The 20,430-nt window shown below is 42.8% G+C and overlaps 2 protein-coding genes across 4 annotated transcripts in view; one reads left to right on the top strand and one right to left on the bottom strand.

The window, feature by feature from the left end:
• LOC119745292 (phosphopantothenoylcysteine decarboxylase-like) overlaps nucleotides 1-8,083 on the bottom strand; it is a 64,702-nt gene extending 56,619 nt beyond the window's left edge. The window contains exons 1-2 of one of the 3 annotated variants that reach the window (XM_038221546.1): nucleotides 8,014-8,083; nucleotides 1,282-1,476 (exon numbers count right to left, since the gene is read on the bottom strand). In XM_038221546.1, the coding sequence (XP_038077474.1) occupies nucleotides 1,282-1,452 (171 nt within the window). In that variant the 5' untranslated portion in view covers nucleotides 1,453-1,476; nucleotides 8,014-8,083. Of the gene's footprint in view, nucleotides 1-1,281; nucleotides 1,477-7,508; nucleotides 7,732-8,013 lie in introns of those variants that run through there. The other 2 variants (XM_038221544.1, XM_038221545.1) reach the window with 2 other exon arrangements.
• A 95-nt stretch (nucleotides 8,084-8,178) lies between these two features.
• LOC119745147 lies at nucleotides 8,179-20,309 on the top strand. The gene is made up of 2 exons (XM_038221372.1): nucleotides 8,179-10,622; nucleotides 16,460-20,309. Exons 1-2 carry the CDS (start codon nucleotides 8,722-8,724, stop codon nucleotides 18,381-18,383), a joined length of 3,825 nt encoding a protein of 1,274 aa, XP_038077300.1. The 5' UTR covers nucleotides 8,179-8,721; the 3' UTR covers nucleotides 18,384-20,309.
• The last annotated feature ends 121 nt before the right edge of the window (nucleotides 20,310-20,430 follow it).

The following is a 20,430-nucleotide window of genomic DNA, read 5'->3' as shown; positions in this document are numbered from 1 at the left end:
CGATTATCATCATCGTGTTATCACGTGTTTTAACACGTGATAACACGATGATGATAATCGGGCGCATTTTTTATATTTTAAAATCGTTTGCTGTATAATGAAATACAACTCGGTGGAAACTTGTGCTTTTGACTCTTGACATCATCAAATTTCAAGTGGCTCTGCATTTCGCTGGAATTTGCAGCCTCACCCAATGTAAAAACTAAAAAATATACATCTGTTCTGGACAAACTCTCAGTGCTGAGATTTGTTTGAAAAAGTTTGAGCAATATGCTCCAGAGAAAACCGTGGAAAATTGGGACGTAAAGGAAGCGTCCATCACTTGTAATTTGTGCATTTTGTTCGTTTGAAGCAACAAAAGTGCTCAAAATCTAAAGAAAGGTGCTGAACAACTCACCTAATGAAGCTTCATCTCAGTGAATGTTTTATATTCCGAGAAAACAATATTCTAGGTTCTCGATTTCAAATCAAAAGTTGCTGAACCATGTTTTGAATTGGGCCTGAATTCAGCCTCCGAGACAAGTTCTCATTGAGCTGATTGCTAGCTACGCGTTGTCGCGTACTGAACCGACGAATTACATGTAAAGCAGCCATGCACGTGTGTGCATCGTGTCAATGCTTGTGCATGCTTCATCGTATAAAAAAATAAAACTACTAAGGCCAAAAAAAAAAAGTCTCCGGTTTCTGGTATGGAGCTTGCCCAAAAAAGTGGTGCGGCGACGCAGCTTTTTTTTTTTTTTACCTGATTTTTTTGCTTCAAATGTCGGCTGATGACTGCAAATGGTGCCCGACTAAACTTAGTGCAAATATACATGTATGGGAGTCCAGAGAGGCCACATAAAGCTTATTCTCGACAATAACCCAATCTAAAAACACGTTAAAATTGTGCAGCAGCAGGAATCCAGTCAAACCAGTGAGTTTGGCAGTTTTGAGACATCATCTTACATTGAAAAAAAACCCTTTTTCATTTTGCCGACGCGCATGGCTACGGCGACGCGCGCGCATACCAGAAACCGGAGACTTTTTTGGGGGGGCCTAACGGAAATTTCCAACGTTGCGTCATGCCTTAAGTCCCATTACTTTCTTTAAACCTAGTATGCTTTTCAACGATAATTCCGTCAGTTACTATCTTAAAACCATGTGGACTGTACCTTTAATAGCAATATGTTAATATTGTTGGGAGAGAAAAAGTTACATTTGTTGAAAAGCTTGGGGAGATTTAAGGGATTGCAGTGGATTGAGAATGGTCAACATGGCAGTTTGTCCAAATCATTCCTTTACCTGTTCATGTTTCATAAGTTCCCGTACGAGCTGAGGCACCTTGATTGAAGCAACGCTGCCGGTGCATCCCACTAAGACATGTTTCTTCGTCGTTGCCGATGCTGACGGTTGTGGGGAATCCTCTAATGAACACTCCTCGCTCAATTTCATTTTCTTGTCCTCGTGAGCCATCTTCTCTTCAACCTCTGGCTATCTCTGTGCAAGAGAGAATACGATCCGATCCATGAAATGCATGAAGTCAAAGCAGAGTTGACCCCCAAAAAATCTACTTAGGCCAGAAAGTAATGCCTATGACAATATTTTGTGGCTTTTCTGAAGAAAAATAAGCGACAAATCTTGGAGAAATTGAGAAAAAATGGCCCGAATATTTGGAACCCTGTACATTTTCAATGGACCAATTTCGGTTCTTGCTGCCAGGCCAATTATGAATTACAAGCTGATTTACCCGATCATAGATCGGGTAGGGCGTATTTGTGTTGGGGTTGAAAGTGTGGGGAGTTAACTGTAAATGGGGGATTTAGTTGAGAAGACATGTACATGTAGCTATAGAAAAGCAATTTACGGTGACGCGATCTGAGGCAATTTCTGACCACGTATGATATAGTAAAACAAAAGATCATCTTTTAAACATCATTTTCGAGTTTGGAGTCATTGAATCAGCTGTTCTGAGCAAAAGAATATTATAGTAGGCTACAATTTTTATTCGGGGAAGAAAAAGTGGGGGTAGGGAACCAAACGATATTCAGTGCCCGCTTTTAAATGTTGGGGTGGGGGTCCCCCGTCCCCCACCGATTGACACCGCGCCTATGATAATTATGTACCATGGCATGTATAACTGTCTGTAAACTTTCCCGTTGGTCTGTTGCATTTTGTGAGGCAGTCGCGTTTGTTAATGTGACAATAAATCATAATGGAATAAAACGTGAAGGTGGCATTTGCAATAGAAATGTTGAGTGTGTTACCATAAAATTACATAGTCTGAATCATGGAGGAAGGTCATTATGAAGGTACAGTTTTGGACTCTTCAACAAACGTAAACTTGAACTTCTTACAATTTGCGAGACCTGTGAGGAAAAAGTCGATTTAACTATTATATTCAAGTTGGCATGGTTCAACCATAATATAAGCAAGGCCAAACAGCCAACAACCGCCAATATTATTATTTATGCACTCTTCATTATTCCAACCCAACATAGTTCAAAGATCACAATATTTGAAGCAATGCATCGATCCCTCGTTGATTTACCCGATCATAGAGCGGGTAGGGCGTAGAGTTGGGGATGAAAATGTGGGGAGTTGAATGTAATTGGGGGATTTAGTTGAGAAGACATGCAGTTATAGAAAAGCAATTTCTGTGGTGCGATCTGAGGCAATTTCTGACCATTAAAACAATTTTTTTTAGCAAAAGATCATCTTTTAAACATCATTTTCGAGTTTGGTGTCATTGAATCAGCTATTCTGAGTAATAGAATCATTATACATGTAGTACTTACAATTTTTATTTGGGGAAGAAAAGTGGGGGGGGGGGGGGAGGGGACCCAAAAAGTCTCCACCGCTTTAAAATTGGGGGGGGGGGGGGGAGGGGTTCCCCGTCCCCCACCGATTGACGCCCATGATAATTATGTACCATGGCAACAGTCTGTAAATGTTCCCGTTGGTCTGTTAAATTGGCATTTTGTGAGGCAGTGGCATTTGTGAGAAAACGTACTTGAAAGGTTTGCCGTAGTACACAGGCGAAGGCTGATTAAGAAGGTCATAATTAAGTTTCAGTATATTGGACTCTTCAACAAACGTAAACGTGAACGTCTTACAATTTGCGAGACTGTCTGCGAGGAACTTGTCGAGTCAACTGTTATTCAACTTGGGGCAACCATTATAAGAGCAAATTTTACTCGGCCTCCGAGAAATGTTTGCTCCTGAAACGATCTGAGACCGCGGTCTTTCGCGACGCCAAAATCGCTCCACGTCCGTGGAAAAATGTGGAGGGTGTCTTCCGCCGGATCGGACACATTTTCGTTGATTTTTTGTGTGACTGCGTTTAAGATCGCGATGTTTGAAGCAATGCATCGATCCTTCGTTGATCCCAGACAGGCCCCCGAAATTATAACGCAACACATGTGGCGGGCAGCGAACTCACAACGCTCAGCCTTGGTGGAAGCATGGAGCTGTATTAACACACGATGGAAGCAACAGAGCACTATATATATACACGTCACTCACATGCTTGTGCTTCAAATCATGCAAATAGCGAGCACCGCAGACCCAACCTCGTTTCCAGGGTGTGGAGCAGGCTGCAGTACGCGTTGCCATCGACAGTTTTGCATAGCCCGGAAATACTACGCAGTGTAGACTTTCGATTGGTCAGACCGCGCAAGGCATACTTAATGTGTAGTCCTTCTGAGTATTCGTTGCACTCGGCGCAGGGGCGGCAAGCGAAGCATATGAAAGAATAGGGGCACTCGGTGGCCACGCACCATGGAGAAAAAATATTTTACCAAGGTCACCCCATACCACAATTTAGTGAACGCTTTTGCAGAACGGCTGAGTAGAACACGTAAACGAAACCCCTAGGTTGACCTCGCTGACCTCGCACAGTCTAGACTCGCAGAAAAGCCAGCACAGGGGGCGGCCAGGCAGTCAACGTGAAAGCGCACACGACGGCAAATTCCTGTGCAAAATGCAGTCACGAAAAATAGACGAAAAGGATCGCCGGTCCGTACGGGAAAATCAGATGGACCCGAAGTGTCCGACCCGGCGGAAGACACCCTCCGTATTTTTCCACGGACGTGGAGCGATTTTGGCGCCGCGGGAGCCCGCGGTCTCGGATCCTTTCATGAGCAAACATCGTCTCGGAGGCCGAGTTAAACTCTCTCTTATATATATAGATGAATTGATTAGTAAGAAGGTCCATACACGTGAGTTGAAAACTTGCAGTTTATTTTTACATCCATTGGAAAGCGCATGCAAACGGTGGCCACAATGCATTGTGATGTACATTAGTATAAAAATATTGACTGATTTCTTTAGTGGTGCAGCAAAACTAGCCTACCGAGATGATCCATGGAGCATTCTGTTATTCCAAGGTGAATGCCACGGAAATAGAAATGCTCCATGGACCACTAAAGGGAGAATAGTTTTTACTACAGCATGCTTTAAAAAGCAGTAAATATTGCTTTATAGTGCCACACCTACAGATTCTGCCTCATTTTGATATGCGACTGATTAATTTTATTTTTGAAATCATATAGGCCTACATGCTACATACATGCGCACAAGACCTTTGATTACTACATAGCTTGCTATGTATACAGTACATTTTCAGCAATATAATATTCTTTTTTGGCTGTATACGTGACAAGATAATAGAAATAGCGAATGCCATGTGATTTGCTCTCACCCAATCAAGAGACAGAATCTGTGGGTGAGGTGCTATTTACAATGTTGAAATCTCTACGTCCTTCTCATCACCCAACAGACCGGCCTGTGGTCGACTGCAAAGGCCTTTCTGTGCACTTTTCTGTCAAGTCTTGCGAACGTTAATTGAACCATTAACGTGTGATAATTTGTAATGGAAAATCAATGGGGAATTGCACTTAACACTAATGCATTAAGTGACCGCTTTCACAGTTGTTTGTTTTTTCTAACTCAAACCGGTTTAAAATGAAGTACAGTTGAACCCTGATAAGAAGAGCACTGTTACTAATAATACAACCATGGAGCTATATGATGGCACATATAGAACACCATACTTTGGTAAATTTTCGGGAACAGGGGCCAATTTCACGGCGCTGCTAAGCACACAAATTTGCTTAGCACCAAAAAAGTCTGGCTTATAAAAGCAGTTTACCAGCCAAAACTCCAGGTGATTTTCATGCTGTAGCAAACAACAGCTCAATACTAATCACGAGCAATATACATCACATGGAGTTTTGGCTGGTAACCTGCTTTTATAAGTCAGACTTCTTTTGTGCTAAGCAAATTTTTGTGCTAAGCAGCGATGTGAAATTGGGCCCAGACCACTAAGCAGCACTAAGTGACATGTAGAACTAGAAGCTCCTGCCAGGGCTTTAAAACACATTACAATACGGATGTACATATGTGTTATGTTTAACTCAATAGTATAACTAGCCAAAATTATCCAGACTGGGACAAAACAAAATCAGACCACTTGAATTTTATTCAATCTGTAAAATTCTCAAAAATGTTCACGGGGCAAAGACTCAGTATTTCACCAGCGAAGTTTGAGGTCTCAATTCAATTGTTTAAGGAGACCTTTCTCAACATTTTGCACCTGAAAGCATCCATCATGCTACAGTACAGAGAGTGAAGCTAACTAAATTTCAATTTCAAGTCTGTCTATTTTGAAATCACTTGACTTGACGTTTGACTTCCCTCTCATGTGCAAAATATTGAAGAATAGTCTCCTTTAAAAAAATAATTGAGTCTTCAAACTTGGTTGGTGAAATACTGAGGACCTTTTCTTTACACAAAGAATTTTTTTTAGACTTTTGCTGGCTAAAGTCAGAGTGAGTAGAGTCGGCCTGATTTTGTTTTGCCATGTTTTTCAGCACTCAGGGTGAAGGTCCCAGTTTGTAATCTGGCACCACGTGTGCACGCGGACAGTGCTGGACTATGAATGATATCGCATTATCGGATATATTCCACGTACTGAAGATAATAATAATAATAATAATAATACTGAACATTTATGTAGCGCTCTAAGTTCTAACTGTCATAGAAAGTACCACACAAAAATGGACGAAAAACCAGAAAACAGAACAAGAAATAAAACCACATTGTGCAAAATACATGAGTAAGCAATGGTATCGGGACAACTCGTACCCGGGACAACTCGTACCTGGGACGACTCGTACCCCAAATTTGTGACCCGGGACAACTCGTACCCGAGTCGACTCGTACCCGGGACAACTCGTACCCGGGACAACTCGTACCCGGGACGACTCGTACCTTGTACTTTTCTTACTATTTACTTTTCTGTTCCTTTTTAGTTAGATGTAATTGACAAATCCGAAGATGTGGAAAACCAAAAGCTGTTGAGTTTTGGGGATTTGCCAGTGGTGACAAGCAAGAGATTGTTCTGGAGAGATTCTGGCAGCTGGCCGATGATCGCGGAGTTCGCCGAATTCGCGGAAGGAGCTATAGCAATCATGAGCTTCGTAACTTATTTGATCTTCATTTATTGCGAAAACTTATTTCTAAAATAAGTGGACCGATTCATTAAAATTATAAAAATGTTTCATATCGTCACCGTTTTCACGAAGAGCCACATACCTCTATGTCAAAAATTACCATTTTTTCGATTTTGATTTTTTTCAATATTTTGCTTTAAAACAATGAACTTAACCATTTTGACATGTTTTTGTAAGCAAAACATCATTCATTTCCAAGTAACATTAATGTTGCAAGGGGCCAAAATCTCGATAAACGAATTTTGCGTTTTCACGAAGAGCCACATACATTTTGGCCCTTTGAACGCGTACAAAACCCATTGCACGGAAATACGTAAAAGCAGGGTCAAATGAGATTTGCGTTTTCACGAAGAGCCACATATCTTTGTGTTTTCTTTTCCGCAGTGGCTATTGTTACGGCAGCCGTAACGCATTTCCCATTTTCTATCGTTACGGTAGACTGCAACCTGGCAACTTTTACAAAAAAACATGACAAGAAAATATAGAATTAGAAGGAAAAAAGTGAATTTGAACTTTATGAAATTCGGACTTTATTTCCCTTTTAAAAAAAATCCTCCAAAGCCTCAGGTTAGAAAAGGAAAAAAATTCGAGTGCAAAACTGAGATTCGAACCCGCAACCTCGCGGTGCAAAATCCTACCCTCTATCGGCTGAGCTGGCGCACTGCACGATAAAACGTGGGGAAACAAATAATTATATACCTGCGTGCGTATCAAAAAAATATCGTAGAGGGCGCTAAACAACGAGTGCCGTAACGATAGCCACTTCGTTTCTTTTCAGACGGGTACGAGTTGTCCCGGGTACGAGTTGTCCCGGGTACGAGTTGTCCCGGGTACGAGTTGTCCCGGGTACGAATTGTCTCGGGTACGAGTTGTCTCGGGTACGAGTTGTCTCGGGTACGAGTTGTCTCGGGTACGAGTTGTCTCGGGTACGAGTTGTCCAACATTCTAAGATCAATTGAATTAAACAGATGGGTTAATTTTCAGGGATTTTTTGAATGTAGATCAAATTCAACTTGCTTTGCTTATCTCCAAACGCAGTGTCCCTGGACTTCCAACATCCGTGCAATATATCTATATTTTCGGGAGGTTTGATCTGTCTGAGCATGAAATGATCTTAACCTAAACAAGCATTACTGAAATCTTTCATAAGCACAAGTCATATCACGTCCAATGCATCATTGCATGTTTACGTCCGGCGCGCCATGAACATGTGAAACAGCTGTTTTATGGTTAACTACTGCTGAACTAAAGAGGGCGCTATTATCTTTTGTCGTCCTTACTCAAAAAGATTTTAAGTTCTCCGCACATTATTGACGATCGGCACAGAGTCATCGTATTTCCCTCCTACAGCCACAGGTACCGGTGCAGGTGGACATTATATAGAAAATGCATCAATTTCAAAATTCAGCCCATAACCAATATGGGCAAATGTGCAGTTTCGGGAAATTAAAACAAGCTTGCTGAAATTAGAACATAATATGCCCCGTCCGTCGATTTTACAGAAACAGTTAGATAAACTCACTGCTATAACATTTTTTTTTTATATGCACAGGATCAGGAACTGCTGTTCTTCGGGAGTCCTCGATTCGTATTCAACCTCAACTCTCCAAGCTGGACCTCAGTACGTGAGCTGCTTGACCACCACTCGGTCGTGTGTCAAACGTTCCCACGGATAAGCAGCGAAGAAAAAAAAAACACGGTCCGGGCAGGAATACTTGAAGGAGAAATTGTCATCCGGCAAGTACGTCCGTTGCGGCCATTACACACCCCAGCCGATACGGATCTTTACACCTGGGCTGTGTGCGTGCTCAGTTGTGAATACCGTTTGCTCAAACTTTTACAAGAAACGGAACAGCCAGTGTACGCTCTCCCGCACGTCACGGTGAGATGTCTTCAGCGATATCCACACGCCTCAGCGGGCACAAGATCTAAGATGAGCTTGTGGATCGTAAATGAACCGTACGAGCTTTCCGATGAGTGACAAGACCAACGCACTTTGGAAGACGGGACGTAAACGGCTTATAAGCACTGCGTATGCGACAGAATAAAATGTAGACGCATTATCGTTTCAGTGCCGAATGGAATGATATCGCCACTATTTTTTCCCCGACCATATAAGGAGATGTCACAGCCTTAGCAGCTTGTATTCGAACGACATTTGGCACAAACGGGGAATCCGCGCCGATCTCTGTATACTCTGTTATGGTGTCAACTCTGCTGCGACGCGGCGATGATTTGGAGGCCGCGGTGTAAGAGTGATTATATACCGACCAACATGGCATCGTACAAGTACTGGACCAGTAGCAGCCTGGTGATTCTGGTCATAGCTGTTGGGGCAAGCCTGCCACCCCTTGAACGAGACGCAATCCAGTCTTCCTCTTCATTTTGTTGGGAGGTGTGCACGTGTGACAGCATCTATCAACTGGTGAAGTGCGCTTATTTGGACCTCCCGTCCTTCCCTTTCGACACCGTGCGCAACAACACCCGCGCTCTCTCACTGCCTGGAAATCTCATCTCTTCCCTGTCGGGACAAACACTGCAGAGGTTCAGGCAGCTCCGTCTCCTCGATCTGGCCGAGAATCAGATCTCTTGGATAGCCGAGGATGCCTTCGAGGGCCAGCCCAAGTTGATGGAGCTGATCCTGAGCGACAATCACTTGTCCGGTGTGCCGGTGGCGGCGCTGCTGCCGCTGAAGTCGCTCCGGGTGCTCAATCTGGCCAGAAACAACATCACCTACTTGGGCGCGGAGAGCTTCGTCAATCTAACAAGACTGCAGACACTCTCGTTGGTTTCAAACGGTCTGCATGTGATCGACCCCGGCGCCTTCCTAGGCTTAGAAGCGCTTCGTGTACTACAACTCGACCACAACTTTCTCACAGAAATTCCAGCTGGCTCGCTGAGCACCTGCACCCGCTTGGAACTGCTCGACCTGGCATCCAACAGCATCGGCACTTTTTTCAACAGCTCCGAATCACTGGGTGAGTTTAGCGTGCGCTCGTGGTTTGCACCGACAGAACCAACCAGCCTGACGACGCTCAATCTGTCAAAGAACATCATCGATTTTTTCTCTCCTTCGTGCTTTCAGGGCATGACGAGATTGAGCGCGCTCGATTTGAGCCGGAACTACATTCAGGAGATCCCTGAAAGCCTGTTCGAAGATCTTGGAATGCTGGACACGCTCAACCTGAACAGGAACTCGCCGCTATATTTTCTTCCAGCCGGGTTGTTTCACAACACCCCCAATCTTAAGATTCTTAGGGTTAAGCACTGTCAACTTACAGATCTCCCGAAAGAGCTCTTGTATAACACCAGTCACTTGCAAGTTCTCGATTTAACCGCGAACGGCCTGTACGATGTTAATTTCCTTTCTTCCGATATCGTTCCCTTTCTGAGAGAATTACGTTTAAGCCAAAACTCGATTACACAGATTTCAGATGACCATTTGTTCGGTTTGTCAATGCTTGAAGTTTTGGACCTATCAGGGAACCAACTGACTAAACTGCCACTTCTTCACAGCCTGAGCTCGTTACAGGAATTGAACGTGGCGCAAAATGACTTATCTTGGTTAGGAGCGACCGCTTTCCGCGGTACCTCAATAATGAAGCTGGATTTGTCCTTTAACAACCTACAAAGTTTGAAAAAGTTGACAATTTTTTCCTTGCCCGATTACATTATGGCCGACATAATTCTGAACGATAACCCGTGGACCTGTGACTGCCAGCTTTTGTGGACATTGGAACTAAGCTATAAGGGCTATACTCTCGCCGACCTAATCGAGTGCGCGTGGCCTCTGGCATACAAGGACCTGCCAGGGGGAAATCTATATGTAGCGGATTACAATTATCGTAAGCTCGCACACAGGTGCACGCAGTACCCGAAACGGAAAAACATTTACATGTTGATCGGGGTGTGGTTCGGCGTGGTGGCCGCCTTGATACTACTCTTCTGGGCCGCGGCATTCGTCCATGCCAGGAGGAGATTCCGGCCTAGGCAGCCGAGGGAGAGGTTCCTTTTGTTCCGCGGTCCCACCGAGAAGACCACGGGATCCACGGTCAACACCGGTCATTCCAAGGTACGCTTTAAAGCCCTGGATTCAGAAACGGAGAGTCTGGATGATGATGAGACAACTGTGTAAGTTGGCACTGTGGCCATCTGATACACCCAGGACCAAAATGCACGGAGACTTAAAGGGATGAGCGCGGTGTCTATTCCTTTTTTTTATTCAGTCCTAAAGTCCCTTTATACGGTCAATTAATGAGACTCTAAAACTCAAAGACGAACTAGAATCGAAAACATGTTTGGCCAATTAAATAGCATCGTTAAAGGAAGTTTTCCCCAACTCTTTGCTTACCAAAATGGACGTTCAAAGTTTGGATCAGCCCAAAGTATTCGAATATTATTAGCCTTCTACCACTGAATCGACACTTGGTAAATTAAAGATATTCCCAGCTATTTTTCCCGTCGTTATTTACCATCTGAAAAGAGACTTGGCTGAGGTTTCAAGTAGGTTCCAATTATGTTAGAATCTAATTAAAGACATGAGTATTGGAAATTATCAGGAAATGCACCTACTGTATGTGAGAAAAACCTGGCTCAAAGTGAACACAGAGATGGTCCCAAATTAGGTGCAACGTTGAAAAACACAACAATAACAACAACAACAATTGTGAATTTTTCAAATTTATAGTGGTTGAGGTAAGAAGTTACGTCATTATCGTTGAGGTTTTGGTTTGTAAAATGTGTCAATAACTTCATTGAAATGAGTCAGTCACCGTGACTAGGTTTATACTACACTGCTTCACATCTGTATGCGATGTTGAACCATGGAACCGTGGTCAGAGTGTTTTTAGCGTGTGTTCTTTGCTAGCGCTTTTCTTCAGAATGGTACAATGGATATACATAAAACTTTCACCGAATATGTCCAAATATCTCATTTACACTTGTTTTGATACTTGCTACATATTTTTCTTTTACATTTTTTTTTAAATATGGGTCCAGATCATTCTGACTCACCCTGTGTGACTGGGAAAGACCACACATCCTGTACCATTTATTGTTCAAAAAACGTATCCGGCCAAATGAAGTTTGAACCGCAAACACTGCTGCACTTCTATACATTCCATTTTTATCGATCTGTTAATCTTTTTTTTTCGGGGACGACAGGACGCTTTCGTCATTTCTTCAGTTCAAGGAAGTAATTTACAAAGAGGTGGAATTTGTGTGATTTGTAAAAGGAACAAAGAGGAGGTTTTATAATGGCGTGTTTAGGTTGTGCTTTCAAATTCATTATTATCTAATCAACGGATCTATTTCAGCTACTTCCGACAAATGTTTGTTGTATCTGATGAAAAAGTAATTACTCTGTAAAAAGAAAATGTAAAGTATTTGCATAATGCAGCATAAATCTAATCTTGACTTTGAGGAAGCACATTTGAATTACATGTATCTGTATATTAAAGACCATTTTAAGTCGTTGATTCTCATCAAAAAGTGCAACGTTTTAAATAGTCCATGGTGACTACGTTTTTAGAAGTGAAGTTTTCGAAATTTTCTCAAGCATACACGCGTGTTCTTTCAGCAAAATGAAAACTATTCACATCCCTATTATGTGAATTGTTTTTGTTTTGCTGAAAGAACACTTACCTTTTCTTTTGTAATCCGTGGACAGAGCTTTAAAACGGTGTTGTGTTCAAAATTCCGTTAATTGAGAAGTACATGAGCGCATGGGCGTCGCCAGGATTTTTTCTAGAGGAGGGCACAACATATTTTTCCAAAAAATTCTTGTATTTCTCAACATATTCTCGATTTATAAGTTTTAGAGGGGGACAGGGACATTTTGCCCCCCCAACCCATTAATTTACACCACTATGACTTTGCGCCTCTTTTTCTTTTCTTTTTTCTCTTTTTTTTCTTCCTTTTTTTGTTTGTTTGTTTTTGTTTTGTTTTTCCGGGGGGGGGGGGGGCGCTCCCCTTGCCCCCCCCTCGCGACGCCCATGCATGAGCGACTCGAATGATTCTTGTACCAAAAGAAAGCTTATTAATTGGGCTTTCATATCCTAGATTTTTGAAAGTGATTTTTGAAATGGTCCTGCCATTTAGGTTTCCTTTTTTTGACTCACCCTGTGTTGTCTTTTCATTTCATAAATTTTGAGAATTAGGTAAAAATGAGACAGACTTGGATGTGGCACTTTAATAGGAAAACTTATGGGACGCATTTTGAGACGTAATGGTCAATTGATGTATATAGTTTGAGTTATTTTGATTACGTTACGTTTATAATTAATTTATCACAGAAACACCTGAAATAAAGATACGTCAGTGTGATGATAATGGTTTTGTTTTGCCTGTGAGTTGTTTTGAACTGTCTAGTGCCCCAAAACACCAGCTTTTGACGCCTTATATCATGAAGTGAATGCTCAGAAATAATTACACGCGTCAGATCTTGGTTTCAGTGGGCACAAAATGACTATTAAGTAAAACCCACCACGCGCATGTTTCTATCGGATGCCTTATGTCCTGTCTGGCAATCTTACAACCTGACAATGGCTGAGTCACGATACTTTGAGGGAACTGTGCCGACTGACGAACCTAGAGTGTCGTCGTGCACTCCAAACGCTCCACAAACAGGGGGCGCCGTAAACTTTGATATTTGCATTTTTGCTTTGATATACATGTGCACAAAATCAAAATAAATGGACGTGCCGCATGACTCGTGGTACACAGGCGTCCTGGTACACAAGACTAATGCCAGTATTCCCCAAACCGTTTATTTTTTTTTTTTCAAATAGTGCGGCATCAAAAGCGGGAGGGCGCTATTTGGTTTGGGTGAATACTCAAGTTCCAATTCTTTATGTCTATGAGTTCCAAATGGTGAATAACCATGCACAGCGCCCTCCCAGGTAACACGCTGACGTTGGCACAACGCCGTTTTGTCGGCAGGAGTCGGTCGGCCAATTCAGCAAACGGGTCGGCGTCGGTCAAAGTACGCCGCGATCGAGACGGTCGTCACCCGACGTAGTTTAGCCGCGGTCTTCAGACGTCTTGCCAGTGGTTTCCTGCCGTCGTTAATCATACCCCGACTGGATTCGGATTCCTGCTCGGAGCGGATCGGCGAAATGATTCAAAGCCGATGTCGAACTAGGTTGACGTCGGGCCGTCGTTCTGCCGACGTCGGGATTTTAGCGTCTTGTCGACGTCGTTTGTAATACGCTTTACAGATATGTCTAAAAAGGGGACAGCCAGCGCTCATCGGTATTCTGACATCGGACAATAGACCATGCACCATTGCAACCATCATGACATTGGTTTTGCGCGTCCCGGCGTACATCCGGGTACTGGCAAGTCATTGTAGTCAGTGGCGTAGCCACCGGGGGGGGGGGGGGGGGGGGGGGGGGGGGGGGGGGGGGCGTGGGGGGCGACCCCCCCCCCCCCATAAAACCTTGTCGCCCCCCCCCCAGTCGCCCCCCACTGAGATTTTGAGTTTCCAAATAAAATATAATTGATCTACATGATGCCATGGGCCCTATTATGTACTGCAATGTATCTTTTGCTTAGAAAATATTGGTTAAAGTGGTCAAAAATTGCCTCAGATAGCACCACAGAGCATTTAGAATCCAAATTTTTTAAGCGGGCCCCGAACCCCACGTCCCGGCGTACATCCGGGTACTGGCAAGTCATTGTAGTAGACAAAGATCGCACATTGCACAGTGAAGTAGTATAGGCAAGCCTTTAAAGTTGTGATGGAAGGCAAAAACTTTAAGAGAAACACCCAGTGCTAGGTCGGCACATTTATGACAACCGTACACGGCACAGGTGGTGACCAATATGCCATTTCATAAAGAATATACGAGTATATAGCTCTCATCCTTATCTGGCTCCCGTAGGAAAGCGCATGCACTTGTAAACAAAGCGTGATGTCATTATGTCTTAGGTCTATTGGCGGTTGTTTTATGTGAAAATAAGCCCTATACACTGTCTAGTTTCCATCGCACAACGTGGTTGCTAACCAAACGCTTGCAGTGCAATGATGGCTGATCACGGAGTAACCGGATGGTCACGTGGTACTTTGGCGTCATACGTTCAGAATCAATAAATCACCTCCTTTCTTGCAACTGCAATACATTTTTTTTAAAAGAGAGAAAACAAACCAGTGTCCCTTCCATCTAGAAGGGGGTTTGGTTGATCATCCTTGTAAGGGTGGTCGAAAAGTATTTTCAGTTCCCGATACTCAGCCTAAAATATGCCTATTATAATATATTAGGCCTATGTATTTTTTACGAGCGATTCAAGGTGTAGAAACTGCCAGTCACGCTTAATTTTATTTCCTGCGGTGTCAGGGGCGGATCCAGGAATTTTCGCAGGGGGGGGGGGGGGTTTCATCAGCAAAAAAATCTGAAAATGTACACAGGTTTTTTTCCCAGGACACTTGGCCTCCGTAAATTCAAAAACTGGGGGGGGGGGGGGGGGGGGGGGGGTGTTCAAATTCGATGAATATTAACACTAGATTACAGAATGGTGTACCGTATTTTAAACAGGCAAACATTATACCAGTATAACTTTTTTTGGGTGTCATAGCGGGGGGGGGGGGGGGGTTTCGACTTATTTTTTGGCATTTGTATGGAAACCATTTTTTTTGACAGAGCTGGGTTTTTTTTTTGGACCCCTAAACAACCCCCCCCCCCCCTGGATCCGCGCCTGGGTGTACAACCGCGCCAGTACGTTGGGAGAAAAGCAATGGGCGATTTTAAGACATTTTGCATTTCTGTTCGATGATGCAGCAATTTGTTTGTTTGTTTGGTTGTTTGTTTGTGTGTTTGCAAAAGCGGATTTCTGTCAAAAGCATTGCATTGGCATAATAGAACGGCGATGAAAGGATAAACTGGAATTACATGTTTACAGTAAATAGGAGCTTGGGTATGCGTGGTTACGCCTCCATTCCTTCGAATAGGAGCAGGGATCGCCCGGTTGTTCACTATAGTGAGGACACATGCCCCGTGCTGTTGCTACGCCGGTACGACCAGTATGACCACTTGATCGAGCACCGGCCCCGCCCCTGATTCTCTCCACTTGGATCTCCATGCAAATGTCTTTTTTTCCATATCTCTCGAATCGCAATGCCACTGAACAATGAGCTTCAGTAAAATACGTACAATAGGCCTTGAGTGACCTAGAAAAAAGTGTCACACTGGAAATAAATACGTCAATAATTCTGCATAAAAACACGTGTTCGTGTTTGGCATATTGCACTGACAGCACTTTGGCTATGAATCGCCAATGATGCGGAACAGCCCGGCTGCACAGACGTGAATAAAACTCACCGTACCAACCACATTCCACTTCGTAACACCAACAGAGCACTAAATTAACTTAACCGTTTTCGGTCGCGATATGAGCGACTGACGGAGCTATTAGGGGTGTCTCTGGTCGGGAAATACGGCGGTTGCATTTGCCGTAACAGACGGGGAAAGCAACACTCCGGTACGCGATATCAGCACCCTTCCCGACAGCGAAATTAAGAGCGACAAGTGTGCATGTGGGACGATCACGGGACAGACAGCGATACTCATGAACAGTGCCTAACGCCCACTGTTCAAAGCCAGTCAGTTTGTTGGAAAAGGAATACACTGCATGGGACACAGGCCATGTGGAAAGTGCAACTGGGATCATGCAAAAAGAAAAAAAAGAATTAACCGAATGAGATAATATTCGATCAGCGACGCAATACGACAAGTTATATCCCTGTGGTCTATCGTGTTATTGGGGGAACCAAACACTTTCAACGACAGACACTAACGGAATTGGTTAACAGGTATGTTCATAAACAGACAGAACGCTTTCTGGTGAAGTTAAACATTTCCAACTCGAACTTACTACATTATGATTTTAGTGGGCGGTTCCACCTTTTGAAATTCAGAGGGCTTTCTTCTTTTTGCGTGATAATTTACATCAAAACACCTGGATTTGACTTGAGAAATCAGCATGAACTGTTGTGGAAAACGCTCGTCCTATTTCACATATTTTAGGAGTTTGTTCTTTTTGCTCGTGGTGGCCATTCCCCACATAGGAAAGGTCGTCTGTTTTGAGGAGATATTCTGTCCTCTGTCATGCGTATGTGACTTCGACCTGTTAGTCGCGAACTGTTCGGGAATGGGGCTCTTTGACGTAGACAATGTTGCTGTGGATAGTTCATATAACTGGACAGAGTCTCTAGATTTTAGTGGCAACTTCCTTAGCGCGGTCGACCTCGACACTCTCTCCGGTTTCCCGAGTCTCCTAGACCTTTCACTGGCCGGGAACGAAATTCAGGACATCACTAACGGCAGCTTCGGTTTACTGGAAAAGAGGCTTCATCGGCTTGTCCTTGGAGGTAACATGCTGTCTAAGGTACCCACGGCGATCCGCGAATTGCGCGCCTTACGGGAACTAGATCTATCAAGAAACAATTTGTGGTATCTGGCCGGAGATAGCTTCGAGGGCCTGGATGTGCTGGAATCGCTCAACCTTGACCATAACAGCATTCATGTCTTCGACGGGGCAGCCTTCCGCGGTCTGACCTCGCTGAACAAACTCTCGTTGACGGAGAATTTTCTTGCGGAGGATCCAGTGGACTGGTTTGAAGATTGTCCCATGCGCGAGCTCTATCTCTCGCACAACGCGGTTCCCCTGGCAAGCGAAGTCCGCACCTGGTTCGGACCAAACGAAACCACGTCTTTGGAGCATCTAGTTCTCATCAACAACAATATAGATATAGTAGATGGTCGATTCAGGGGAATGGTGAACTTGCTGAAGTTGGACCTGGGGAGAAACCAAATCAAGTCAATCACAAAGGAAAGCATGGAAGGGTTGCCCAACCTCGTCGAGTTGATTATAAACTCCAATTCGTTGATGTTCATCGACAAGACAAGTTTTCGGAATATGTTCAACCTACAATTCTTGTCAATCGATGAGAACAAGTTGGTTAGTCTTCCTGGTGGACTGTTTGGTGCATCGAAACGACTGACGCGATTGAATGCAGCACGCAATAATCTGGAAGACATCTCGGCCATTACGGACGAGTACCTACCAGAGCTGGCAGAGCTGTATCTATACTCCAACGCCATCCAACACATCGCGAGTCAGGGGTTCACATCGCTCCCGATGCTCTCGCAGCTAGTAGCCGGTGACAACCTGCTCTCGCACGTCCCAAACGTGACGAACCTTCCCGAGTTACAAACCCTTGAGCTTAGCCGGAATGAGATCCACTCCGTCTCGCCCACTGCTTTCAGAGGCAGCCACTCGCTCCTGCAGATCTACTTGGAGCAGAACCAGCTCGAGTGGCTTCAGTACGAGACATTCGCAGAACTCTTTTACCTGGAGAAGCTGTCACTGTCGCAAAACGCCTGGTGGTGCGACTGCCGCGTCGAATGGATGCAAGACCTCATGTTCGCGGAAAATCCTCCATTCTGGGTGAACGATATCATCGATGGGGTCTACTGCTCAAAACCACCCGAGCTGAGCGGAGCGGCCCTTGCGGAAGTGACGTCAGAGGAGTTGGTCTTGCGCTGCCCAAACCTCCTGAACCGGAACGTCATCTTGGTCCTCCTGGGCTCATGGTTCGGCGTGATCTTTCTCTTCGTGGCCCGGTTTTGGTGCCGCAAGTTCTCCAAGGCTCGAAAGAGAAAGACGATCGGCAGGCGGAATATCAAATACCAGAGGCGCCAAGAGCGGAGTAGAGGCACCGGGATCTTCGGGAATCACCTACGGGGCCACGGTCCTATCGGCTGGTCAGATTCATACGCCTTGATCCTCCAGAATACGGATTATGATGAACATAATGGTGGTGGTGGCAATAACGGTAACGGGAAGATTAACCGCGGGGAAAGGGTTGAAATTGCCAGGGTCACAACTGTGTAACGGAAAAGTGTTGACTTTCATTTTTATATTTATTTTGAAAATGTTTTTACAATTTTAACACCTTTCAGATTTTGTGGAAGTTATGACAGTTGACTCGCCATATTCGTATTATAGGCCTACGGTTTTCGACAATTTTCTGATCAGCAACTGATCTAACAAATATTTGCAAACGAGCAAAACAAATGTATTTCGCCTCTCTGACACACTCAGTGGATGGCACCAGGATATACTGTAAATATTAAAGTTTTTAATTTTTTTTTATAAGTGGAACAATTTCACAAAAACACCAAAGGAAAACAAATTCGATAAAACATGCACTCTATGACTCAATGTCAGATTAATAGCATAATTATGTATATAGTCGATTGCTCTTCAAATTTATCAGATCTGTATTAACGTAATTAATCGTAAATACATGTATATCGAAAACAATAATTTATTATAAAAAGCAATAGTGTCAATGGTTGTCTTCCTAATTGAATCAAACAGTAATATCAACTATTACGTATATATTAATGACTTCGATAAAGTATGCATCCTACTTTAAAAATGCCCCAGCTTGCATTATAACAATGAATTTGAATTTGAACATTTACTGCATGTTGGTAAGAGATACATTTACACTGACAATTAATAATGATATTATAATTGTATGCATTACATAACAGTTTTCTGCATAGTTAATTAATAATCAGCTAATTACCAACATGTAGGGATACACATGAACCAAACGCGTTCAAGCTTATCCCTACACAAAACAACACCAAAATTAACAAGCAAAAGTACATTACCAACCACAAGACGCTTTAATTACGTTAAGTGAGACCTGACAAGGTTGCATCAATATATGTAAAACAATACTATTAAAATCATCAACATAGGGAAGCTCTCAAGGTTCTACATTATGTGCTTAAAATAAATTGTTTTAGTTTCCTTGAGAAAAAAAATGTAGTGTGACAGACTCCTTCAAATGTACGCTTAAATCATTCCATAGCAATTAATATACCATTTGATGTCAGATTATTATTTTTAATTGAGGTACGATTGTAGTTGATGTAGAAATTAACATTGGATGCCCCGATGAAGACAAAGTAAACATTTTAGTCAAATTCACTGGAGGTTTATTCATGTTTAAATTTTGAACATAAATAGGTCATTGAATATCAGTACTTGTAATTCTGCATATAATGTATGATCTAAGAACGGTGATTTGGTAATTATTCTGACAGCTTTCTTCTGTGATAAGAACAGTTTATTACATTGTGAAGTTGCGCCACCCCAAATATGAATACAGTAACTTAAATGTGAAGGGACAAAGGAATTGTAATGTGTTAAAAGAACAGTACTTGGTGTGAAAAAAACCTTCAAACGGTTCATCACACCGATGTTCTCTGAGATCTTGCGTGAAAGAATATCTCAAATGTTTGATCCAAGACAGATTTTCTGGGGTACAAAAGATTTATAGAGAACTTATTTGATGAGAACTAATCGTGTTTTTTTTATAACGTCCATGTTTATTCGCAGCAGTCTTTATGTTTGCATGCTTATAATTACAGCACTGTGGTTATTTTTTGTATCATCCGTAAACAAGCAAAGTTTAACCATATCAGATGAATTACAGATGTCATTAATATAAATAAGAAACAATAATGTTCCAGTAATGGTACAATCATCGAATCTTTGAGTTCAAACGCATAACGCTCATTTATTTATTCACACATATACTTCAAATTTAAAGAAAATGTGATGGACAAAAATCTACTATTTTGTTTTTAAAGTTACAATGGTTGTGTAATAAAATGGCATGCATTTTATGTTGTAATTTTTTTTAAATGAAGTATTAATATTTGTATTTCAGTCAACATATAAATAGTTTTGAGTTATTTTTCTTCCAAGGTATGATAAACGCTTAATATTTCAATAGTACACCGATCCAATGTTTCGACATATAATTATTCAATGATGTTTTTAGGCATGCGCATTTTTGGCCCAAAACAAACCAACAAACTAATCGCAGAAAGACTAGTCTGCAATAATCCACTTCGAC

Source organism: Patiria miniata, unplaced genomic scaffold (genome assembly GCF_015706575.1).
Source record: "Patiria miniata isolate m_02_andy unplaced genomic scaffold, ASM1570657v1 HiC_scaffold_7, whole genome shotgun sequence".
Taxonomy (NCBI): Eukaryota; Metazoa; Echinodermata; class Asteroidea; order Valvatida; family Asterinidae; genus Patiria; species Patiria miniata.
Note: the sequence above shows the minus strand (reverse complement) of the source record. Positions and strands in the feature narration are given on the sequence as shown.